The sequence below is a fragment of the Hylobates moloch genome, unplaced genomic scaffold (assembly GCF_009828535.3).
Source record: "Hylobates moloch isolate HMO894 unplaced genomic scaffold, HMol_V3 SCAFFOLD_4, whole genome shotgun sequence".
In the NCBI taxonomy this organism is placed as follows: Eukaryota; Metazoa; Chordata; class Mammalia; order Primates; family Hylobatidae; genus Hylobates; species Hylobates moloch.
The window spans coordinates 37,469,195-37,495,577 of NW_026652279.1; the positions used below are offsets into that span (position 1 = coordinate 37,469,195).

The 26,383-nt window shown below is 43.5% G+C and overlaps 1 protein-coding gene across 19 annotated transcripts in view; it reads right to left on the minus strand.

The window, feature by feature from the left end:
• KALRN (kalirin RhoGEF kinase) overlaps positions 1-26,383 on the minus strand; it is a 695,573-nt gene that overhangs the window by 478,905 nt on the left and 190,285 nt on the right. For all 19 annotated transcript variants that reach the window (XM_032149952.2, XM_032149957.2, XM_032149956.2 and 16 more), the window contains exons 2-3: positions 24,544-24,618; positions 17,707-17,821 (exon numbers count right to left, since the gene is read on the minus strand). In XM_032149952.2, coding sequence (XP_032005843.1) covers positions 17,707-17,821; positions 24,544-24,618 — 190 coding nt within the window. The remainder of the gene's footprint in view (positions 1-17,706; positions 17,822-24,543; positions 24,619-26,383) is intronic.

A 26,383-nucleotide genomic window follows, 5' to 3' on the forward strand; every position in this document is an offset into this window, starting at 1 on the left:
AATTCACCCAGAGGTTTTTGTTGTTGTTTGTACTGGAAGTCACCCTCTGGCCTCTTTCCCAGGTTATTATTCCAAAGAGTTAGTGTCTTTTCTATCCATTTAACAACACATCTTTTGCCTCTGCACATCTGATTTGTGATGCCAGGGCTGGTCGGGGCAGTGGGGTGGTGCAAAGGCAGTATCTTATCCTAAATCTAAGTTTCAATCCCTCCTCCATAAAGTGGTTTGACTCAGTATCTGTGCATAAAACTGCCACGCTCTCTTGCCTCATAGATGCATAGAACACTTGATCTTGAGGAAACATTCATGCTTATTCTTGCTAGCTCCTCCTGTTAGAACTGAGGGTAGCAAGTTTCAGAGGTGGGAAGTGACTTGCTTTAGGTCACACAGTCGGCTGGATATCTTAGCCATTTGGACCAGGCATCTAACTGTCAACTGCCTTACTCCAGGTCTATAAAGTGAAGAGATTCTGATTAATTGGTCTGGGGTTGGACTCGATCATTTTTAAAAGTTCCCCCTGGTGATTCTAATGTGCAGCCATGGTTAAGTACCACTGAAGGTAAAGTTGTAGAGATTTGTTTGCCTATTTCCAGGTCTAGGAACTACTCCTTGTCAGTTTCTCACCCTCAAGCGTGCCAGAAGCAAGCCCAACTCTTGCCCATCAGAGTCCCAGGGAAACCCTAACTGGAGACCAATGAGGAAGGTTGACAGTTTCCACCTTTTTAAAGTCTGCTACCTAATTCTACACAAATAATATTATTAAAAAACAAAACAAAACAAAACAAAAACAAAAAGACCTCTCCCTGCAAACAATTGGAACAAGGATGTGGCGGTTTCTCTTTTTCTCTTCCAGGCAGGGTGTGGTAAAGTATTCAACAGCACAGACTCAGGTCCCAAGGTCACACTCAACATTCTCAGGTATAGCCATAAAGTGACAGGTCCAGAGGCCTAAAATCACTCAGTGGGATCTCTGCAACCACATATCAACTTGTCTTCAATGCTGCCTTTAAACAAAATATTCTAAACATCAAGTCTTCTCAAAAAGAACAAAGACAGTGGCTCACGTCTGTAATCCCAGCACTTTGGAAGGCTGAGACAGGCGAATTGCTTGAACTCAGGAGTTCGAGACCAGCCTGGGCAAGATGGCGGAACCGTGTCTCTACAAAAAAATGCCAAAATTAGCCAGGCAAGGTGGCGCATGCCTGTAGTCCCAGCTACTAGGGAGGCTGAGGTGGGAGGATAGCTTGAGCCCAGAAGGTAGAGGTTGCAGTAAGCCAAATTGCACTACTGCACTCCAACCTGGGCAACAGAGCCAGACCCTGTCTCAAAAAAACAAACAAAAAACAAACCAACAACAACAACAAAAAAAGCAAAGACTTGCCATGCCATGCTGCAAATAGTCAAAAGAGCATACCACAGCTGAAGGGAGCTCCCAAAGAGAGCTCCAGGAATGGCGGGGGTGACAGCAGGATTGGGCAAATGCACGCAGTCTTCCAAAGGATGTACACCTTAGAGGGACCAGCATGAGGCAGCTGCATAAACCCTGATGTATTTGTCAATCAGTAAGGTCATTTTACAGCCTTACAGGCTCTGAAATACAACTCCTGTTCACCAAAGGAAGAGACCCACTTTCTGAATCAGAGTGGCTTGGGGGCACAGCGTTTGTTTGGAAGGAGCTACTCTTAGCCAAGAGAAGACATGAAAACTGTGAAAGCACAAGAACCGTTGCTCCTAGAGTCTGGTCTAGCTGGCTAGGGAGAGAAGGTGGCAAAGGGGTGGGTTCAGATGGGAGTGGGATGGAAACTGACATCCATTTCAGGACAGCAGCTTCCTGCCCTATTTCCCACCCTCTCTCACAGAGCTGTTCATCCCTTCCTTCTGGGCCATTCAGAACATGCAGCAGAAATGAAATGGAAACCAAAGCACTACAGGGAAAGAAAGAACTGGAAACCAAAACCCACATAGCCCTCCCATTTTCCGCAGCCCTCCTCAGACAAACCCCAGGGTACTCTCCTCTGGCCTTCTCTACCCTCTCCTTCTTCCCCGCCCCCAACTCCCCCATAGTCAGGCTATATGAAAAACAATTCATCTTTTAACTTTTAAAAAATGTCATTATGATCATAGCACATATACCGGTGAGCAACAAAGACTGTGACCTGTCTAAGCACAGTGCCTCAGTAAGAGAAGAGAGCTGAGGGGACTCAAGAGAAATGGCAACAGTGAAGCCATGGGCTGCCTCCCACTCAGGTGCTGCCTCTGACCTGGCCAGGAGACAGAGCAGCAACTCTCCTAGGCTTGGCCTACTACCATGCCATCACCACTCCTCATTCTCTTGCCACACCCCCACCTCTCCCTGCCCTCTCACAGGAACCCCCACTCACTCTCCAGCTGGGCTCTGGTTTCCTGGCAGGCCAGGTGGAATCTTCATTAATAAACCACATGTTTCCTCCAGGAAACAGCCCTTGCTGTGGCTTGCACACACCTCTTCTCCTTCCCTCCTCCTCTTTCTCCTTAAGTAGCAGTCACATTCTTGAAAGCCCAGTGCTCTTTGCCTGCAGCACACAGACACATGCACAACCATCCCCACCAACACACAATGCAACACCCCACACAAAGCCACCCCCCCAGGCCATGCCCACTGGGTTTTACCAACCAGTGCAGGAGCTCTATTTCCTGCAGGGCAGGCAGTTGTTACCCTCTAGCTAGCCTGCCTTCCCTCTGACACCCAGCCAGGGTTGCCCTGGCAGAGGGGACTGATGAGATCCCCATGGTTTACATGGAGGAAAAACCTTGTGATGGCTCAGACACTAGTGGGAACCTGGGAATTACAAGGGAGGTCAAAGAGCTGGAGTCAGGGGGGCCCTGTGGGAGGTGGAAGTATGCATGTTTGGATCTTGAAATGGAACAGGGAGGACCAAGGGCTCCAGGTCTTTGCTCCAAATCAGAATAAACTAGGCTGCCCCCATGCATAACTAGCTCAGAGACTCAGGAAGCTCACATATAGGGTGGAAGAATCCCTCCACATATGACTTCATAGAGGTCCTTATCCTGTGCATGCTGCTCTGGGGACCCTGCTGTCCCACAGGCAGGGTCTATGTTAGGGGGCAGTGTATGTATGATTGCAGCAAGCTCAGGACTGGTACTCTAGCCAGCTGGAGGACCCTGGGCCCATGACTGGACCCCTCTAGACAGCATTCTACTCTTTTTAAAAGAAAGAGTTGGCCTGGCAGACCTCTACAGCTTCTTCCTGCCTTTAAGCTCCAGAATTCCAATTCATCTATTTCCTTTACAATCCAGGTCAGATTTTTACCACCAGTAAATTATGTCTGATTACATCCATTTAACTGACATGCTTTTGTGGCTGCTGCCTTGGAAGCTTTCAGTTTTTGTCTTTTCCTGTGGATCCTGAAACCTTAACCAGACCACAAACCTCCTGAAGGCAAGAACTGGGTCCCCACCCCATTCCCCTCCCCATTAATCTGCAAATTCAGCCAAAAGATCATTTGACCATTCCCTCTGAGTTGGTGTGTATGTAAGAACTAAACAATTGTCCTGTGTATCCATAGAATTAAATCTGAACCAATGTGCAATCTTCCCAATGGAGCACTCCTTCACAGTCAGAGCTGCAAGAGGGTGAGGAATGGTCTTGCTTTCCTCCAAGTCCAAAACAGGGAGTTTCTCTTCAGCCATTGAGGGTGAAGCCTGAATTTCCTGCAAAGGAAAACAGCTTATGGTCTGGAGATCCAGGACATTCTCTTCCTGTGTAGGGAGCCAGGGTGGAGTGCATCACAGGACAAGGTTCAGACCTTGTCTCAGACACCAAGCCAAAACCTGGCACATGCATTACTAGCGATGGAAACAGATAAAATTCCAGCTCGGGACAGAACAGTCTGGGAGATGCAAGGGAGAAAAATGTACTGATTTTAGAGTTTTTTAGTAGCTCTCAAAACCAAGGCTGGTCCTCACTTGACCTAGAACAAATGGGGAATGCAGAGAGGAAGGAGGCTCTGAGAGAAAAGGAAAGAGGGGCCAGGGCCATCAGGACACATGCTTGAATTACGTCAGTAAATTATCCAGAAAAACATTCGTCCTTGCTGAGTCACCGTGGCTGACAAAGTGCTCCCATCTAAGTTCCAGGAGAAATGGGGCTGGCTGTCATACTTGCTTAATTTAGTAACAAGAATATACCTCCTTGGTGAGACTCAGTCCACTGCTAGTTCCCTCGCAGGTACCTCCATGCTCCGTCCCCTGGCAGAAGGCTGTGCCCCCCTCTCTGCCACAGTGCCAGTCCACCCACCTCTGGCCTGGGCACCCCCTGTGGTCACAGCCCTGGACAGAGGAAAGAGAACCTCCTGAAGGAAACCTCAGTCTGGCCTCAGGTACTTCATGTCTGAAATAGAGATCCTGGCATTGGCCCTAAGGAGTATGGGGGATGAAGCCCTCTCCCTTTTCCTTGGGGAGCCTCCAGTCTAATTGAATTCAGCCAATTTGCAAGGTGGTGCTCCACATCCTCAGGGGCAAGAAACAAAACCAACCATTCCAACCTGCAAGAGGTTCGCCACCTATCAGAGAGAAAGCTGTGTGGTTTTTCTCAGGACACTCAGATCTCATAGAAGGGATGGGACTCACCCCCATTATATGAGTTTTCTAGATTCAAAAATCTTTAAATGCTGTTCAAATCACTTGTTTTGTTTAGGTAATGCTGGACTTTTGAGAACAAAATTCTGAATAAATCTTTTTTTCTAAAGCAATCTAAGAAAACATGAGATGGGGTGGAGAAGGCGAGGGGGAGACTTTTTTTTTTTCAATACAAGTGACAGAGGCAAACTGGTACAGAAATCTTCTGCAACTGATGAGTGCCTACACCCAAGTTAAATTCTCTGCAACAAAAACCCTAGATAGTGTTGTTTTTCTTGTACTCATCTTCCATGTTGAGAGAAAGAAAATATTGTCTGGAAAGGAAGGTCTGAAAAGACAAATTATCTTCAATGTTTTATCTTCAATGTTTGTGGCTGATGAAAAGGGTCAGGGGGACAGTGGGAGCTCCAAGAGATAAGTTTGCTTGGGGCACTGCAACTTCAAATCTACCAAAGATGAAGGCAAAACCAACAGGAATGTTTTTTGTTAGTGTTTTAGTTTTTTTTAATTTGATTTTATTTAAAAAAGAATTATTATAGAAACACCACACTATTTATTTCCCCAAAATAGCATTATCATAAAATTCCCAGTTTCAACTGGCAATTATTACATAGCAGGTGAAACATTTTCACAAACATTATTTTATCTATCATTTACTACAGTTCTTTGAGAAAGATTGTATCAAACTCACTTGTAGTTGAGGAAGAGTAATCCTTGCTTATTGGTTGCTTAAATTTCAGTGTTTTAATAAAATTTTAAACAGTAAAGCTTGGAAAATCCCAGATTTAATGAGGAGAGAACCAGAATAGAACCACTGGAGCCTCTGACAAAACCTATCTATGTCTTCTTGGGCAGCTGAGCTCAGGTACTCTACCACTTGGTGGCAGCGCACCTAAACTGCCAGAAGAGTGTACAATAAATGCAGTCTCTACAAAGCTGAAGTGTCATAACATAGAGTGTCAGTATCAAATATATGCCTGAAAACATACTCAACCCCAAACATCAGTGAAGGGCACATAATCAGACTTAACCAATGGTAAGTAAAGAGAGAAATAGAAAACATAGTGAAAATGATATGTAATGGGGAAAAGAGAAACAGCCCCAAACCTGGATCCGAGTAATTGAAAAACGCATCCTTTTCCCCCGATGCTAGGCTGTCTCTCCAGCATCTATATTCAGGGAACTCTCTTATTTTCAATATTCCAGCCAAATGAATCCCAGCTAAATTTAACTCATCCTGATTACCCACCACAAACTCCAGAAACACCTGAATGCATTGGATCTTATTTCATCTGACATTGAAGTTGACCTAATCAAGGTGACACCAGACACTTCAGCTTCCTAATCAGCCTGCTCTTGGTGAGCCATAGACTAAAGTAGCCTAAAAGAGAAATTAAATGACCACACCTAGGCTTTCCAGGCTCATTCAACATTGCTGCCCAGAAAGGCCTTTCTCCATAAAAGGCAGATAAAGACACCAGTTCCCATAAACACAAAAAAGGTTAACCACTTTAAGCCATGCCAGAACTGACTACACAACCAGCCAAGGAGCTGAAACACATCCAGAGGCAAAACTAAAGAATCACCAAGGGCAAAAAAAAAACAAGCAAGCCCTTTTTAGATTTCATATCAGATCCTAACTTTAATGTGTGCTCCCTGTTAAGGGGCCATATTAGTTTAGGAAAGTAAAAGGAATCCTTGCCTGGAGACCCCACAGAGCAGGCCCTATGACCAATCCCTTTAGTCTTTCCAAAGTCAGGATAAGGTTTAGGTATACAATATATGGCCCTAAGTTAGGGTCATTGATGACAGTGATAAGAATATTTGCACAGTGGTGCCTGGGCAATGGTGAGCAAATAAATTTAAGGAAATGCAAAGAATAGGAAATCTCATTGGAAAACAGTATGGAGGTTGCTCAAAAAGTAAAAATAAAACTACCATATGATCCAGCGATCCCATGTCTAGGTATATGGCCAAAAGAAAGGAAATCATAATGGAGTACTAGTCAGCCAATAAAAAGAATGAGATCTTGTCATTTGCATGACCATGGATGGAACTGAAGGACATTATGTTAAGAGAAATAAGACAGGCACAGAAAGACAAATATTGCAAGTCATACTGGGAGTATAAATTGATAAATTCGGAAATAAATTTGGTGAGTTGTCCCACCAGCTTTAAAAAAAGGTTCATAAAATAAGTAACCTGATTAAAACATGGGCAAAAGATCCGAATAGATATTTCTCAAAAGAGGATATACAAAATGGCCAACAGGTACATGAAAAAAATACTCAACATCACTAATCATCAGTGAAATGCAAATCAAAACTACAATAAGATATCATCTCACCTCAGTTAGAATGGCTATTAAAAAAAAAACAGAAAATAACAGATGCTGAGGAGGATGCAGAGAAAGAGAAACACTCATACACTGTTGGTGGGAATGTAAGTTAGTACAGCAACTACGGAAAACAGTACAGAGGTTTCTCGAAAAAATAAATACAAAATTACTGTATGATCCAGCAATCCCACTGCTGGGTATGTAGCCAAAAGAAAGGAAATCTGTGTATCAAAAAGATACCTGCATTCCCATGTTTACTGCAGTACTATTCACAATAGCCAAGACATGGAATCAACCTTAGTGTCCATCAACAGATGAATGGATAAAGAAAATGTGATATAAATACATAACAGAGTACTCTTCAGCCATAAAAAGAATGAAATCTTATCATTTGCAGCAACATGGACGGAACTGAAGGACACTATGTTCGGTGAAATAAGCCAGGTACAGAAAGGCAAATATTGCATGTTCTCACTCACATGTGGGAGCCAGAAAAAAACAACTCACAGAGGTAGTAAATACAATGATGATTACCAGAGGCTGGGAAGAGAAGGGAAAAGGAATAAAAGAGGGTGATTAATGGGTACAAAAATACAGTTACATAGAAGGAATAAGATCTAGTGTTTGATAGCACAGTAGAGTGACTCTAGTTAACAATAATTTATAATATATTTCAAAATAGCTATAAGAGAAGATTTGGAATGTTTCCAACAAAAAAATGATAAATTTCTGAGATGATGGAAATCTCAATGCCTCTGATTTGATCACCACACATTGTATACATCTATCAAAATATCATATGCACCCTATAAATATGTACATTATGTATCAATTTTTAAAAAGCAAAAAAAAAAATTATATATGTAAAAACTAAAAAAAGTCCATGATTGCTACAGACATATCTCGAAGAAACCACTTAAGATAGAAAAGTTTATATAAAAAGATTTTTACTGAGGGTTACTTACAACACTGAACTTTTGGAAACGACTTAGATGTCTAGTGATAGGGTTAATTAAATATGATGCATCCCAAGACACACTATTACACGTGAAAAGTTTTTAATGTTATGAAAATATTCCTAAAGTATAATGCTAACTGGAATAAAGCAAGCAGCACAACTGAAGAAACAATATAGTCCAATTCTGTTTTTAAAAAGCTCTAGGCCAGACGCAGTGGCTCATGCCTGTAATCCTAGCACTTTGGGAGGCTGAGGTGGGTGGATCACTTGAGGTCAGGAGTTCCAGACCAGCCTGCCCAACATAGTGAAACCCCATCTCTACTAAAAATACAAAAATTAGCTGGATGTGTGGTGGGCACTTGTAATCCCAGCTACTCGTGAGGCTGAGGCAGGAGGATTGCTTGAACCAAGGAGGCGGAGGTTGCAGTGAGCCGAGATCATGCCATTGCACTCCAGCCTGGGTGACAAGAGTGAAACTGTCTCAAAAAAACAAACTTCTAAAAAAAGATAGGAAGGAAATATGTCAATATATTGTTATTATCTCTAGGTGGTACAGTTACAAGAGCTTTAAAAAACTCTTAAAATATTTTTTCTGCACTTATTTTCTCCAGTAAAAGAAATATCTTTCTAATTTAAAAATATAGGCCAAAACTTTGTCACATTGTTAGGCACATATATTCATTCATTATGTATTAGAAGCGAAGTGTTACTGACCTATGGCTGTAACTGCTATCACTATTAGCTCTAATCCTAAACTTAAGCATAACCCTAACCCTAACTTTGAAAAAGCAGTGCTAGGGACAATAAATGACAAGTGACAAAACAAGGTCCCTACTTTCAAGCAAGGGAAGGGAAAGAAACTGCCACTTGTCAGCCCCTTCTGTGAGCTAAATAATGGGCTAGGCACTTCACATGTGTTATCTCATGAAATCCTCACTACCATTGTGTTTGGTAATATCTTTATGCCTATTTTGTAGGTAAGAAAATTTTTAGCAAGCATGCACATTTCACCTCCCACAGGGGAGGATTCTGGGGTTCATTCTTCCTGGACTGGAATACCCTGCATAATTTCCAGGTGTCAGCATTTTCCCTGGAGCCCATTCTTCCTCTGCTATCGTTCCACTCCCACCAAGTCAGTGCTGATGCCCAAGGTCCCTTCTGAGAGTACACATGGAATATGCATGTGAAGGAGACTCACTACCCTCACTTATTAGGAATTCTTTTGTCCAGTGCTGGGTGGGTCCTTGATTTATCACTAAAGGCACTTACTGGTTCCTGGAATAACCAGGGCTGCTTCTCATAGTTACTTCATGACCAAGTGGTTTCCGCCTCTGATTGCTCCAGTTATTGTTCTCCAGGGAATCACAAATGTGTCTCTCCGCATTTGAAGCATGATAGCCAGCTCTTCCCCACTCCCTACAACCTGTCCCTGTTCACAGTGTTTCCATGAGCCCCTGTAGCCCCTTAGCCCCACATGGACTGTGCAGGCCCCACAGACCTGCCAAGTCCTACAATGGTAGCATGGCCATGGAAATGAAGGAGCCTCAAAATGTGCATTAACTGAGCACTAATTCCAGAATTGTACTTCTGACACCACAGCAATGCCAATACAGAAATAGACAGGCAGGTGGGTGAAGGAAACATCTCAGACTCAAGGAAAATGAACAAGATGATCATCGCTAGAATATGATAGAGACTACCCCACCAATGTAGGCATTAAGTTCAGGGTCCCTGCTACTGATAGTCTTTTATTAATCTCTTTAAATAGTTTCTATGGTCTTAAGTGCTTTTGTTTTCTCCCTACATCTCTTGGTATAATTTGGTAACTCAATCATGGTTGACTATCACCCACAGATGAGCATAAATGAGTGTTAACTCATCTAAAACTGAACACAAACACCTGGGAGAGGAACTGTGAAAGACCCCCCACACTACCACCACCCCTACCACCCCTGTTGTCTTGCATATCCACAGCCACCATGATTGCCTTGGCCAGCAGAAGCCCAAGACTGAGGCAATTACCACCTGTATTTCTCACCTGCAGCAACCTTCACACTTAGGTTCCAAAGAGAAGCTTCAGGAAAGCAAGTTTGAAGCATAGTGGTCCCTGCCCACCATTGTTAGATCTCTGTGTTGGCGCCCTTCCCTACCTCCCTCTTCCATTGTCCCTCTGTTCCAAACCCAGTCTTAGCCCATCCTTCAGATTTCACCTTCTTACTCTCCCCAAATCAGTCCTCTCACTCTGCCACCACTGCCACTTCCTTCACTTTGGCCTCCTCATCTCTTCACTGGATAAAAGCTTAGGCTCTGATGCTAGACCATCTGGCTCCAGATCATACTGACTGTGTGCCAGTAGGCAAGTACTTCATCTCTGTAAGTCTCAGTTTCCTGATATGTAAAAGGGAAATAATGATAATTCCCCTCTCAGTGTTGTGAGAATTAAGTTAATGCATGTAAAATACTTATAATAGTGCCTAGAATTGATTAATAAATGCTAGTTGTTGTTTTTACTATCTTTGACCCACATTATTGGAACTCTTTCCCCATTGCCTAGCCTTCTCTTCCATTTCTTCTTCCACTCAGTTGCCAGAGTGAATCTTCTAAAATGCAATTTTAATTGTCATTCTCCTGCTGAAAAGCTCTTCAATGGCTTTTTTATTGCCTATTAGTAACTAACTTCCTGAACTGGACCCACGGAATTCTACATGCCTCTCTGCCCTATCCTCTGCCATTCTCCCAAAAGACTATGTGTTTCTACATCTTGAGTTTCTGGAACTTAACCTGACACCCCTTCACGTCCTTTGCCCACCCCCAGCATTCCTTTGAGCCCTTCCCTCTGCCTGGCCCACTCCTACCCCTTTGTGTTTTCAGCAAAATTCTCTTGGGGCTTCTAAATGCTGCTCACATCCCTTTTGAAGTCTCCCCACTCCCAGTCAACAGTGATGCTGTATGTTCCACATGCTGGGAGGCCAGAGCACTGGGTTCAATCCTCTATTTCATCAGTTAACTCAAGGTTCTACCCCACAATTTTGCACATGCCAGACTTCCCCAGATCATAGAAGGAGACGCAACCTAATGTTTATGGAATCTACTGTGTACCTGGCGCTATGTAAGGACTTTATATACTTCATCTTACTTAATATCAATAATTAACAAATTGAAAAGAATTTTTTCTTTGATATTGATATAAATTATGATATTTATTCTAAAGTACTGAGAAAAGTAATCATTATTAATTTTCCTTATTTCAGTTAACTAAGAGAAACTTCTCAAGAGACACTTTAGCACTGCATTAATCTATTAATAATTTGGTTTGGAGTTCTCAGAGTCAAAACCTTAGCTTCTTTTTCACTCTAAGTTATGTTTAAAGATTCATCCATGTTGTTGCATATCACAATAGTTCAAAAATGCTAGTCACAGAAAACTACATAATGTACAATACCATTCTTATAAAGCTCAAAAACAAGAAAACTAAATAACATATTGTTTATGAAAATATGTGCTGAACTATTTCTCCCAAAAAGCAAAAGAAGGATAAACATAAAACCCAGGGCACTGTTATTTTGGGGGGAAGTAGGAGAGTCAGAACAGGGAGGAGCCCTAGGTAGCATTGAGGATAGAGGTGATGTTCTGCTTCTCAAATTGGAGGGTAGGCTCTCAAGTGCTCGCTTTATTATTGTGCTTCATAACCTTTGTATACACTGCATCTAGTCCATCATATGTAGCAAATATTGCTATCTATGTATGTTCATATATATTTTTGTTGCTATTATCATTATTACTATTACTGACCTCCTTTAGGGGAAAGACTAACAATTACGAGCACCTGGGTGCTAGAGAGAGACTGCTAGATAATTCCTCACAATACCCTTATGAGATAGACATTGTATTCCCAAAATAAAAATTAGAATATTAAACTCAGAAATGGTGAGTAGCGCGCCCAAAGTCTCCCTCTGTGCCAAATATCTTCCATTTGCACCTTGAATCCACTCTGTATCTTCTCTCCACTACCCAGTGCCCTGGGAAGTTGACCTACATGGACTACATCAATGGGCTCCCCTGTCATCTGGCTTCTCAGTACATTCAGCCAATGATGACAGGAGATGAGAGAATGGGAAGAGAGTGGGGTCAAGGTACCAATTTCCCTGCTCCCCATCATGGAGTCACCATGAGTTGGTGGCATCTTCCACTGAAGGCCACAGTTCCTGTCAGGCAGCCTCTCACAAAGCTCTCCTCTCTCTTAGAAGTGGTAATGTTTCCCCTCTGTGCTGTTTCCAGGCCTGCAATGCCTGAGGGATCCAAACCTTGCTGGTTTCTCTGTTCCCTGCCCACAGCCTTGTAAACTGTCTCTTGGTTAAAGTCTTCCCAAATTACCTAGGTTGAGGGGCCATATGTTTCCTGGCTGCAGAAAGGTACAGCTGGGATCCGAAGCTCAGCATCTTCCATCTAGACTAAGATGCCTCTTCATCCTTTGCTGCAAAAGCTGATATGACTCTAAGGAAGGTGATTACTAACAATTGCAGTTACTACTGTGGCTTTATGTTTCTTAGCAGCATGGTAAAATGCTATTTGCTCTTCAGGGCTGGGGTTACATATAGCCAACAACAGGGACACCTAACTGGTATTGCTGGAAATGTGTGTAAAAAGTATCTTGTTTATACATAGAAATTACAAACTGTTTATACATAGGGTTTAAATTTAAAACAGATAAAGAAATCAACAATGATCTTTAAAAGGTATAAGTTTTAGGGAAATGTAAACAATGTGACCTAAATGTTCTCATTGGTCCTATTATCTGGTCCTTCCATCACCTGATTCCTCCCCTTCCTCCCCACATCCTCCTTTTATTGATGATCCCAGAGCAAAGAGCGAGGTGCCAACACATCTCAACAGGCCCTTACAACAGAACACGTTTCATGACAGTAGTTTGGATAGCTCAGGCTCTCTCATGTAGAAAATAGAGGGAGGAAATCCTTGCAGTTTTTACCCCTCTTCTTTCAACTGTCTTCCTGGTTCTCTCTGCTTACACATATTTTCTGGTAATGCTGCACAAAGACAGTGCAGGCCATAAGCCCAACTTATCTTTTGCTGAAATCTGTAGAACAAGAGCAAATGTTATCAAATAATAACCCACAAGTAAAGGCACCCTGATTTGATTGACATTACAGAATAACTCATCCTAATTTCTTGTCATCTTTCCTCACCAATATGATAACCACATTCCTTGGCAGAACACTCAGTATCTCAGTGGTACTGCTAAGAGCAGATTAAGTGTCAGATACATCAACTGGTGCCCTTAGGGTCACAAAAAGAAGGTCGTGACAAAGCAGGCTAACAGTGATGATGAAGAGGAATTCAATGCAATAAAAACAACCCAGGATTTCCTTACTAGATGTAGTGCTTAGAAATTCCTATTTCAAGCATTTCATCAACTCTCAATAATCACAGTGGGTAGATTACCCACACTGTGGGCTAGGCCTGGACAGTTGTTTACTCTCAGGCTGGATTTTCTATCCTTTCTCTCAATTTCTAGGGACATTCATCAGCTGATCACATCTGAGTATTTTCTTTCCACTCCTTTCACGTACAAGTAACTGTAAGCAGATAGCAGACCAGGACAAAAAAATGCTAGATAAGTGTAGGTGGATGACAGTAAAGATAACATAAGACCTCACCAAGATTCCTATCCAGAACTTGTCTCATAGTAGACACTCAGTAAATATTTGTTGAACTGAGTGGATGGAGTTATGGAAAAGTTGAATTAGAAGACGTTTGAGGTTTCTTCTCACCCTGTTACCTATGACTCCTCAGAATAAGATGACGGAAAACCTGAGTGACCTAGGAGATAGATACCCAAACTCACCAGGAGCAAGACAGAGAAGTTAAAATGAAGGGACTCATCTCAGGCCAAGATATATGCTGAATGAATAAGTCAGGACTGATCCAAGCTGTTACACCCCAACAGGATCCTTGGTCCTGGGTAATGCCCCAAAATTTCCACCCAGAGTCCAAGGGGACTAAAAAGAAGTTCTCTTAGGATTTAAGGTATAGACAAAATCTTAAGTGAAATCCCAGACCTTAACTTACTTAGGAAGTCTGAGAAAAGAGTACTTAGATGCATATTGGTGGGGGTGGTAATACTCATTCTGAGGCCCTGGATTTTATGATGCATTGTTTTTTCCAATATCACAGAAACCTAGAATTCAGGGCAGGAAAGATTCTTAGAAGCTATCTAAGCCCACCTCAAACCCAGTAGAGGAACTTTTTCTACAGCATCCCTAACAGAGGGTCATCTGGTCTCCAGTGACAGGAAGTTCACTTTCTCCAGAGGCAGCAGCAATGTTGCTAGACAGCTTCCATGTGAGCAGGTTCTTTCTCCTCATTCTAATGTCTACCCATTAACGCAACAGAGGCCATGCCTGTTCCCTCATTTCTGGGGCAGCTCTCCTGAAGTCAGGAATTGCGTTTTTTTTTTTCTTCATCTTCATGCCTGCCAGCAAACATCCCTCATTCCTTCAACTGTGGAGACGTGGATTGTGGGTGCCTTAATGTGCTGCTTCCTTGACAGCACTCTAACTGATCTATGTAGTTCTTAAAATGAAGCTGGCCAGATGAATGTTACAGAGTTGAATGCAGTGGTCCAGATATGGCCTGGCCTACAGAGAGGAGAGTAGGACTATTTCTTCCTATTCATTTCTAAATTATCAACACTATCTGTTTAATCATCTATTCTAAAATGGTCCCCCAAATGGCTGTTAAGTTTGCTGGTTCCTTAAATTCTAGGATCCTCATTCACCACTCACTTGTCCTTATTTGTTTGTCTTCTGCTGGCTGGTTCATCTCCTATGCTACAATGCACTCCCATCTTGGGCTGCCTTTTACTATTACTGGTTTGGCACTGGGTAGGAAAATACCCAGGTTTCCCCTAAATTTCTCAAAATGTGTGTTCCTGCTCACCACAAATCCTCAATCTACCTGGCATAGAGAAGCTCTAAATACTTGTTGACTACATAATGAATAAATGCATGAATAAATAAGTAGCAAATGTTGGTCGGGAGAGGTGGCTCATGCCTGTAATCCCAGCACTTTGGGAGGCTGAGGTGGGTGTATCACTTGAGGTCAGGAGTTCGAGACCAGACTGGCCAACACAGTGAAACCCTGTCTGTAATAAAAATACAAAAATTAGCCAGTTGTGGTGGCAGGTGCCTGTAATCCTAGCTACTTGGCAGGCCAAGGCACAAGAATCACTTGAACCTGGGAGGCAGAGGTTGCAGTGAGCCGAGATTGCGTCACTGCACTCCAGCCTGGGTGATAGAGCGAGACTCAGCCTCAAAAAAAAAAAAAGCATCAAATGATCAAATGTCACCTATAGGCTTGATCACACCAGCCTGTAACAATCCACCTCCAACAACAAGAGCCTGTCTTTTTAGCATCCTGGATCTGACCCAGATAAATAATTTCTTCTCATCAGTATTATCTACTGAGTCTAACAGTTAATTTTCATTGTTCCCTTTCTCTTCCAAAGCCATGGCTACACAGAAGAAAGTGGCAAATATAATCTGACCTGCTAAGTTATTCAGTTTTCCTACCCCAAACCTCACTGTCTTTAGAACAATCCTATTCCATCCAACAGCCATTATGTGTGACATGTAGCCAACAGAATTAGGAAGTGACTGGTGGGCATGACTAGGTGAACTCTGCGGCCTGCCAGGCACTTACACTCTTCATGAATGCAGGTCCCTCAGGAGGCACGGCAGCAGGCATCACAGAACAGTTCTTCCCACTGGCAATAGGGCTCTTGCCTGCCCTGTGAAGAGCCTTCCGGTTCTCAGGAGTGCAGATTGCAATGATGTGACCACCCTCTGAGAAGCAGAGAGCCTGCATCTTGTGTGTTCCTTCAGTGATAATGTATTATTCCACTTTTTTCACGACCTTCCTCTCAGCCCCTCTTGGGTTTTGTTCCCCTTCACCCCAGCGGAAATCTTTTCTTTTTAAATTGCTTCCAATCTGTTTTGTCCCACTCTTTGCTTAACAAGTCGGAATGAAGAAAAGTATTCTTCCAACACTTTCCCTCTTTATTCTAAAGAAAAGATGAGCATGAGTTAGCTGCAGCTATGTGATGAACATGCAGGAAAGAAAAATGTACCCTTTATATCTTCTGGGATCCCAATTTCTTCTGTCTTTAAGAGAACTGAGAATTCATCACGGGTCCCTATGAAAACTTCTATTGTAAATTGCTTCAGAAAATTCTTGGTTTTATGCCTGTTAGTCACATACTTAGGAAAAGTGCTTAAAAAACTGCTTAGCTCCTAGATGGCTAAATTGCTAAATTACCTATATCAATCATGAGTTATTTAGTCTACCTCCTTGCCTCTGAGACAGATAAGAGTATTTCTTCTTTATAATGACCCCCAGAAAAAAAATCTTTCATCCTTACATTGTCTCATGCACTCAAAGTTTATAAGTTCTTCTTCAGATACAACCCAAATCCCTTTTACTGAAGCTTAAGACCTTTTATCTTTTTTCTGTTCCCAGTGGATATCATAAAGAAAATAGACACTATTCAGCATCTATTTGTTCACAGTCTTCTGCCTGAAATTCTTCAGGGTTCACCATTCCATTCAACATCCTTCCAAGCATGTGATGACTGCTCTTAAAATCCCCTTTACTACCTGCCCATCACCTCCCAACCATCCCTTTACATTCATCTCTTCTTTAGCTCTCTGAAATGCAGTACTTGCCTCACTTAACACCTGCTTCAAGAAGTTAATCAGCACATTCAAAAATTATCCCAGATATTCCAGCAAAGGCAAAGCTGGATATATAGCTCCTCTCCGTAATTCACTAATTCTTCTATAAAATGCACAGAGACAAGATGAAGGCTTTGAAAGCCCAAGGAACAATTTCTTGTTTGCCACAACAAACATTTCACAGGCTTTGGCCCCACTAAGAGACAGACAGCAGTGCTGTCGCTGCTCAAGAACAAAGATGGTGAGAGAGCACCGGGGCTGGACTCAGGAGGGTTGAGTTCTAGACCAAGCTCTGCCACTGACCCTTGTGAACCACACACATCCCCTGTCAGCCCCTTTCCCTAAGCAGGACACGACATGTATCTGCCTAGATTGCTCCTCAGGGCTCTCCCAACTCTCACATCTTGTGGTTCTCTGATCAAGTGAAGGTCTCTTCTCTCCCTTCTCAAAATACATAAACTATGTCCTTGGCATGTCTCCCACACCCACCTTGTGGCCAGTGCTACCTAGATCCGTGTTTCTCACACTTTTTAAAATTATCATCCTAGGCCCTGAAGGAGCCTTTTTAGATCCTTTTTCCCTAATGACCCTACCCAGTGAAAATTTAATACCACCCATATACTGTACCTTGGTAGAGTATGTATACCTGTGTTTAATACATGGAAAAAAAATCTTTTGCTATCCCCAAGAACCAATTTTCACTCTCTTTGGGGGCAATATCACTCCCACTGAAAATGCATGACCTAAATCAGTGTCATAGAGTATTTCCTCTAGCTGAGTGATACAGAGTTGAGTATCCGGAGTTGCCACTTCCAGCTCCCATCCCATTCACATGAATCCCAGCAGTAACAATGGGAATGAGGCAGACAATGGACAATGGTGTTCCAGGAATGGTTAGGGTTAGAATCCACTGGAAGAGCAGAAACCACTAGGGTCCCTGGCAGGGATGGAGGCTCCTTCCAAAACTGGCATCAGCCCAGCTCCCCTCCCACTCCCCTGCAGGCCATTCCCCTTCCCCTTACCTTGGCACGCTGGCCAAATACGTCACGAGTTTCCGCAGGTCTTCCTGTCTTATTCTGTCATGATTGCTGCGAGCAGGGAAGGTCAAGATGGGTCCGCCTCGCTTATCACGACCCCCTGCAAGGAGGAGGAAGAGAAGAGTGTTTTAAAAACCAGTCAGAAAGGAAAGCCACAGAGGAAAAAGAATCTGTCTGAGTGCTGGATCAATAGGGTATCCAGAGAAATCTGGTCACTGCTTAGGACAAGGTGGGGGGGGTCTAGATGCAGGTAGCACGTATGACCTGGGCAAGTCTTTTGGCTTCCCTGGTGCCTCATCTGCAGAAGGCAGATGAAAACAGTACTGTGCACATTACAGGGCTGTTGCAAGAACTGATGAGTTGGTACATGGGGATGCACTTGGGAAAGTAAAGATCTCTACAAATGTGAGATGATAATGAAAGTGATGATAACTGTTCTTATTGAGAAAACAAGCTGGTGGAAAGTGCTATGTTCTTTGGAAATTTAACCTCTAATTTACCTCTCTTTGTAGACTTCTGTGAGGTGGGAGTGCTTGTGATGAGCTGACTACTATTGTGAGAAGACCTCAAAGCATCCAACCCAGGATAGCATTACTGGGAGGTTTTTAGATTCATAGAAAAAACATTAAGTATTTTTTACACAGCCAAAAAACCACCCCTGCCTATCTGCCTGAGGTGCCACCTGTCACTCCTGCTGGAAGAGCACATGAATCTTATCAGAAATCAGAATGCTCAAGGTCTTAATCACTGCAAATGCATATGTACATGCTAAGATTACAAGTGTTTTCTAAACATCACATTTAAAATAACTGGAAGGAGTATACCAAAATGACAATTGCTGTTGCTATTAGAAGGCCAGGATTTTGGATCGTTGCTTTTTCTTTCCTCTACTTTCCAAATACCCTATTCACTATTTATTACATGATTTTAAAATGTATTCATTAATGGACACTATGCTTAGGAAGTGGAACCAAGTTTCTCAGGGGCGTTAAACAGGAAAAAACTTAAGGGTAATATGACCTTACAGAGCACTGGCCATTACACAAAGAAAACCACTGTGTCATGATCACAGACTCCTCATGCCACATCTCAGGTGGCCGCTGGATATACCCCAGAGTAGGACCACAAAGGGATCTAATGTAAGAGAGTGGAGAGATGCGAACCTCACCAATACTGGAAAACAAGGATCTCTTACAGAGAGGGCAGAGTCTCCCAGGGATCCCGCCCAAGTGTGAGTTCATGAACAAGGTTTCCTTCTGGTTAAGGGGTCCAGAAGCCACACAGATAGAGGGGAGGCTTGACAAAAAATCAATCCAGAATACCCTTGAGGAGGAAGTAAGGAGGCTGCAGAGAGAAAAGGATTACACAAGATTAAGGCCACTGTGAGATTCAGCCCTGATGAAAAAGTGTTTCAGCACCACCACCACTGCCCAGCACCCCCACTCAGGGCAGATTCATGCAGATTAACTCAGAGTTGGACCTTTCATACCACTAGCCCTGGTTCTTTGACGTGATAACCACCCTTGTCTCATCTGCCTTGGAAATGGTCACCATCTCTCCATTGCCTTCCACATGAGGAAAAGGAAGCGAGAAAATTAAATGGAAGGTTTCCCAAAAGCTGGGAGGTCCTCCAATACTCTCAACCTTCCCCTCTATCCTTGACCTCACCCCAAGCATTGTCACTCTGGCAGTTTGTTTGTTTGCTTGTTTTACCATAGCTGTTGTTTTTTTCCTGACCTTCCTTGGACATTTTACAAGTAGAGTCTTGGAACCACAAGGAACCACAGCTCCAACTGGCAAAGGGTGGCTTGGAGGGCTGGCTGACACTGTCCCTCCCAAGCTGGAACCAGGGCTGGCCTTGGAGACATGAGATTCAGGATCATGGCCGGGGAGGTTTTTAGATGGCTGGAAGATAGTCGCTTTTTCTTTACTCTACTTTCCAAACTTCCTATTCACTATTTATTATATGATTTTAAAGCGCATTCACTAATGGACACTATGCTTAGGAAACAGAATCAAGTTTCTGCTTTTTTTTTTCCATGTCTGACACTCCTGAGAAACTTGGTTCCACTTCCTAAGCAGAGTATCCATTAATGAATGAGCTTTAAAATCATATAACAAATAGTGAATAGAAAGTTTGGAAAGTTCAGATGGCAGGAAAGGATTAGAAGAGAAAGCCTGGGGAATTCTAATTCCCCACATCCAGAAGTGTAGATAAGGAGTCAAGAGGAGGCAGCAGGATCAAGCCATGTGGTGTTCAGAAAGGAAGAGACCTTTGAAGATTATAGAAAAAAGGAGAGGAATGAGCCTAGAGGAAGAGAATCTTTATGCTGGGAAGGGTAGGGACAACAATGGAGCAAGGTCTCAGGGAAGGCACAAGGGTGGGGGGGGGGGGTCCAGCCCACAGCAGATGGGGCTGCCCCCCTCTCTGAGGCAGGCTGTTGAACTCTAAGAGAGAGGAGGAAACGGAGGTAGGTGATGGAGAGGGAAGAGTTCAGCCTGCCTGAGGGACATGGTTCTTTGGGTGGAACAGTAGACAAGAGCCAGTCCAAGGTCAGGGTAGGCTTAGGGTACTGAGGAGAGGGAAACAAAACCATCACTGGAGAACTTCTCTCGAGAATGACAGTAGGACTGGGTAGGACATGAGCTTCAGGGTTGCTGACAGGATACTAGGGCACAGCGAAAGCTCTGTTGAAAGCTTTAGCCACAGTATCTGTGCCAGGCTCCAAGCTGAGTGAAGGCAGAGTGGAGCTAATACACCATATAAATGGGGTATGCCCAGGGAGGGTGGGAGATGTCCTGTTGGATGATGAGATCCCAGAAAAGAGGGAAAGGTGTTGATTTTATTCCTCTCATATCCATCCTCTCTCAAATGACAAGAGGATATCAGAAAGGGTCAAAGTAAGGGACTAAAACCACAGATAGACATATCAAGGGTCAAGATCTTGGACATGCATAATCATGGTAGGTAGGTGGAGGACTTTGGTACCAAGGAGGCTGAGCAGCAATGAAGCTATAGGATTTGATCAATAATTGACATAGATGCTGAAATTACAGAGGACAATAAGCAGAGATGAATAATAAGGACCCCATGATAAAGTCAATTTAACAATTGATCTGCAAGATGTTAATGGATACACATCATGGACACATAAATTTTTAGGGAATGAGGTTATTCTATAGTTTGGAAAATGCCAGATTAAAAAAAAATTAAGTTCTTTACTGCAGGACATCCCAGAGCCTTAAAATGTTAATGTATTTTAATGGACATTATAATTCTCCAAGAAAGAGAGCTACAATGTCCAGCATATCCCAAACTTTTTTGAGAGTAGAACCCCGTTTTCTTTGTAGAGGATCATCCTGTGGAACTGTTCTTGGAAAACACTGTGAGAGATGCAGGTCTAGGGTACAAGAGATGGTGCCACAGCAACATAAGGTTCCCTGGGAACAGTGGAAATCAATGAGGAAAACCACAGTGGTGGGAGATAAGGAGGCAGAGAGGAATCATGAGGAGGTGGCCAAAAGGAGGGCACGTATGCACGTAAAGACAATAGGGTGAAATGGACCCCACATGAGAAGGCTGGATAAAAGGAATAATGGGTGCTGTGACTTCTAAGTAGTACAAAGGACATCACAGAGGCCAGGGGGAGCTCGTAAGCTATGAATAACAGAGCAGAATGGGGCAGTGCTGGAACAGTGGAGGCTCACTGAGGGACAGCCCCAAATCCTGTCGCACAGACATGCACACGCCCACATGCAGAAGCTTCTGGGCTGCCCTGGATTATTCCCAATGTACGTTCCCATGGCAGCATGGCTTTCCTTTTGCCTGGCCAAGGCTGGGCGCTAGCAGGGGAGGGTAGGCTCAATTAACAAACAGCCTGTTTCTCTGCTCACCACCTTCCTTGCAGTGTTTTCTTCTTCTCAGAAAGAAATCCAAGTGTTAAACTGCATTATTTAATTATAGGTTTGTTTTATTTTTGCGTTTTATCTTTTAAAAGCTCAGGATGTAAGAGTTGGTTGGTTTGGTTTTTTTTTGGGGGGGGGAGGTGGGGTTTGGGTTTTTTTTTTTTTTTTTGTTTTTTGTTTTTTTAAGATGCAGCCAGTCATTATCTTCCCAGTATATTCAGTGTCATTCCCAGACATGGAAGGGCAATGTTCCCTAAGCCCAGAAGTTTCTGGCACCACAAGCACAGGTGCAGTTGAATAAGGCTTACCCCAGGCTGTTCAGCTTACCCTGGCAAATGGGGGAGAGCTATGTTCCCAGGCCCCTTCGTCCTACTCAGGGAATTGTCTACCTGCCTCATTCCTGACTGCCTTCCTGGCCACGTTGCTTCTGTGAGCTCCATTAGGACAAGCCCCTATCACTTGAGAAGGTTTTTTTCTGAGGCTCTGTCCAGGGCTCTGACTGAATTTACACGGGAAAAAATAAACCATGAACATCAAGCAAGGGTCTCCATGTCAGCGTGTACTGTGCATGCATATGCCCCAAACTGATGTGCAATAGAATGATGCTCAGAGGAATACATTAGATCCAGGAAGGTCTCCTGTAGGAGGCAAAGTAGGAACTGACTCTGGAAGGAGAGGAAAGGCTCAAACTGGCAGAAGGTATGGAGAAGGCACTGCAGAGGGAAAGAAGTGTCAGGCACAAGAGAAATGAGAGTATTGGCAGGATATCCACGGGACAGGAAGAACATCAGGTTAACTAAGGACCATAAAAAGAAAGAAGAAGAGATAAGATTGGGCTCCCAGAGGGCTGTGGGCCACATCCTTGGGAGCCCAGGCTGTGGGGATCAGCAGAAATCAGAGGCCTGGCACTGCTCGGTGGCCTCTAGGATTTCTGCACAAGGTCTTCCCATATGCTTAGCAAGCAATCGGAATCCAAGTTTCTAAAGGTTTTGAAGGTTGTCTTACCTATGCTTCTCCCCGCACCCAAATCACTGCTGCATAATCCTGCCAAGGAGTTGTTCTGCATGTGCTTCAACATCTTTAGTGGCAGGGGGCTCATTACCTTATAAGATATACTAGCCCCTAATGAGAGAGGCGGCTGCCAGGTCACTCTCGTCTAACAGCAATGACAATAATAAATTACTATTGCTACTACTGCTAACAATAATTACAATAATATAGAATGCACTTAGTCGTTACAAAGTCTTCTGCACACTCCCATTGCATATCTGCCCTCACCTCCCACACCTACACTCTGAATCATCAGGCTCTCGCCTTTTCTCCAATGAGGTGGGAGACAACTGCTGCTTAACTTCCCCTTTCCTTTATCCTCTCCCCGCCTCCTCTTCTCTCTATTTTGGCTGTCGCCCAACAGTCAGACCAACAGTGCCTGTGGCATGAACCTCTGCTCTACAGGACTGGACTAGTTCTTGCTCTGCGACTCCACTGCTACTCCTTGTAGATAACCAAAATCACTTAGAAATAAAGGTTTGGTCCATGTGGTATAAGCACGTGGCATGTTTCTCAAAATACGATCTTTGGCTACTAACACTGTCTACCCCAGACCCTACCAGAAATTCTGATCCAGGAGGCCTAGAGTGGAGCCCTGGAACAGCCACCCAGAGTGATTCTGGCATACCTTATTGTTTGAGAACGACTGCCTTAGGGGCTCTGGCCAGTCTTTGGCTTCAATTATATCAGGGGTCACTGGACTTTTTCTTAAAGGGTCAGATAGTAAATATTTCAGGCTCATGGGCCAAATGGTCTCTGCAGTAGCTACTCAACTCTGTTGTTACAGTGAGAAGGCAGCCATTAACACAATCTGTAGTAGGTTGAATAATAGCCCATAAACATATCATGGCAAAGACATTGCAAATATGATTAAGTTAACCATCTTGAGATAGGGCGAGTATTCTAGATTATCTAGGTGGGCCCTAAATGTAGTCACAGGTATCCTTAAAAGAGAGAGGCAGAGAAAGATTTGACACAGATGCAAGAGGAGAAGGCAATTTGACCCTGGAGGTAGAGATGGAAATGATGCAGCCACAAGCCAAGGAATATCAGCAGCCATTGGAAGCTGGGAGAGGAAAGGAACAAATTTTCTCTTAGAAACTCTGGAAGCACAGCCCTGCTGACCCCTAGATTTCAGCCCCATGAAACTGATTTCTGGCTTCCAGAACTGTGCAATAATAAGTTTCTGTTGTTGTAACCACCAAGCTCATAGAAATTTGTTGCACCATCAATGGGAAACTAATACACTCCATAAACAAATACACATTGCTGTGTACCAATAAAACTTTATTTATAAAAACTGATGGATAGCCCACCAGCTACAGATTGCTGACCCCAGAGTGAAACATTAAGAGGTCTTTGTGCACAAGATGTATGGGAGAGAGAAGTCAGATATAAATATTTGGAAGTCATTATTCAGAAAAAAACAAAAACTAAACATCTAAACATGAACCCTCACTTGAGTTCCCTTTGCCAGGACAGAAAGATAAGGAGGAAGCAAAAACTCCTTTAAAAATCTCCCGTCCCTGATCCATGCAGAAATGAACCCAAATTAAACCTCAGGGAGTGTGCCAAGTGCACAGATTCTCCAGTTGAAGCAACTCTCACAGGGCCAGACCAGGGGGCTGAGGTTGGGTGGGAAGCTCGGGGAATGTCCCTTTGGTTCTGGTCGTCCTTTAGAACACTCAGCTGGGCCAGAGCCCTCCTTTGTCTCTCCGTCTGCCTCAGCAGAAAAAAAGCAGCTGCCCCAAGCATAACTTCCCCACCCCTACTTCTCCCCAACTAACACACAAGTGAATCTGAACACATGTGCACACGCCCAACTTCTCTAGGTCCTTTACAAAAGAAAGTCCCACAAATACTCACCAGACACGAAGGCCACTTTTTCCTTTAGGATAGGGAGGACATCAGAAGCTTTCAAACCATCATTCCGAAAAGACCCTGTGGGACAACAAACCAGAAGGAATCAGGGTGAGAGGACCCAGCTGGCTGAATCGCAGGGTCCCATCCTCAGTCTCCCAATCTCATCATCAGTCAGCAAGTCCTGCCTTGTCCAGGTCCTACAGCCCAGCCCGATGGACCAGGAGAGGGTCCGCAACAGAAGGTATACTTCCACATCATGCCAGCCACAGGGGTGATCAGGGCTGCAATCCCCCAGTCCTTCTCAAGGAGAGGACAATCCAAGTCACCCTCCCCACATGGACAATCCTCCATGCCCTGGGGGCAAAAAAAAAAAAAAAAAAAAACCCAGCCCTGTTGCTGTTGAGCAACTTGAAGATGGGGGACTTTTAAAAAATCACGTTTGTACCTCTAGTGCCTAGCACAGTGTCTTGAACATACTCAGCACTCAGGAAATATCTGTTGAATTAGTTGCTATCAAGATGGATTACAAAGTCCTAAATAATCCTTCTTGCCTTTCCTCTGGCACAACAACTATTAGTCTTTATTTTACAAACAAGGAAAGTAAACCACAAAACTCCTACAGATGGAAGCAAAGTTGATGACAGTACTCCTCTCCCCACCTCTTCCTCCTCCCCTCAATGTCATCATCATCAGTCCACGATAGACAGGAGATGGGGAGACACAAATCTCCTGGGAAGGAAATGCACTACCTTGTTTAACTTGTTCTCTTTCTAAATCTTGCTTCTCATTTAGAAAGTCCTTTCTATGTTCTAGTTAAGTTCCTGTTAGGGGGCTGGAGGCAGAAGCTTGGGGCTCACAAAGAATGGAAACTAAAGATGTGCCTGGAGGAACAGTAGCCTCAGGAGGCAAAGGACAATCCAGCCCATTGTGAGATGTGTGGGAAGTCAGGACCCAGCTTCCACATACACAAACCCCAGGCTAGCCCACTGCACTCCTATCATTTAACCTAAGAACCCCACAGGGACTCTCAGGGAGAGCCACCCACACTTAACAGCGATTCGAGCTATAACTGGGGTCTCTGTTATGTGTCGCCATTAGGGACATGACACAGATAGACCCCAGAAGGCGAGCGGTTGTATGTCAGCTCAAGGAGCGGAACCAGATACCATGGATACCCCCTCTGGTGCCTTTCTCCACTTGGCTTACACCCTTGGGGTCCAAATTTGACAATTTACAGAGGAAAGCAACATGCTGGGCAGGAAAATCCCACTCAATCCTTCAATCTCTAAACATTGACTGTTTCAAGAAACCCATCTGGGAATTTTGGCAATAAAATTCCAGGCCAGGCGTTAAGATCACTGGCCTAGGGAAGTGAAGTGGGCCAACTGCACACTCAACCGAGGAGGAAGAGAGATATGTCCTCAGATTGCCAGTTTCTATGATCAGAGGTCATACCCTAAACCTCAAACAAATTTCGTAAGTGTCTCTGACCGTTTTGCCTATTTCTTCTCATTCATTTTTCACCAAATGAAGACTGCAAGTCTTTTTATTCATCAGTCGTTTCTCTTTACTAGCTGACAGAGAACCAGCTACAAGGCTCACTTTGAGAAGAACTTGAGCAATAGGAAAACAAAGTAACACCATAAAAAAGAACACTCGAACTTCAAAGCCTATAAGCATTATTTTGAACTTTCTATCCTTAGTTTCTACAGATATTTATGCTCTGATTTTATCTTCTCCACAGAAAAACAATTAATTTCACTAAAGAGGCTAATTAGGATCAATATAAATTATTATAGAATTTACAAATAGATATATAAAGTATTTTTTTTTCATCCTCATG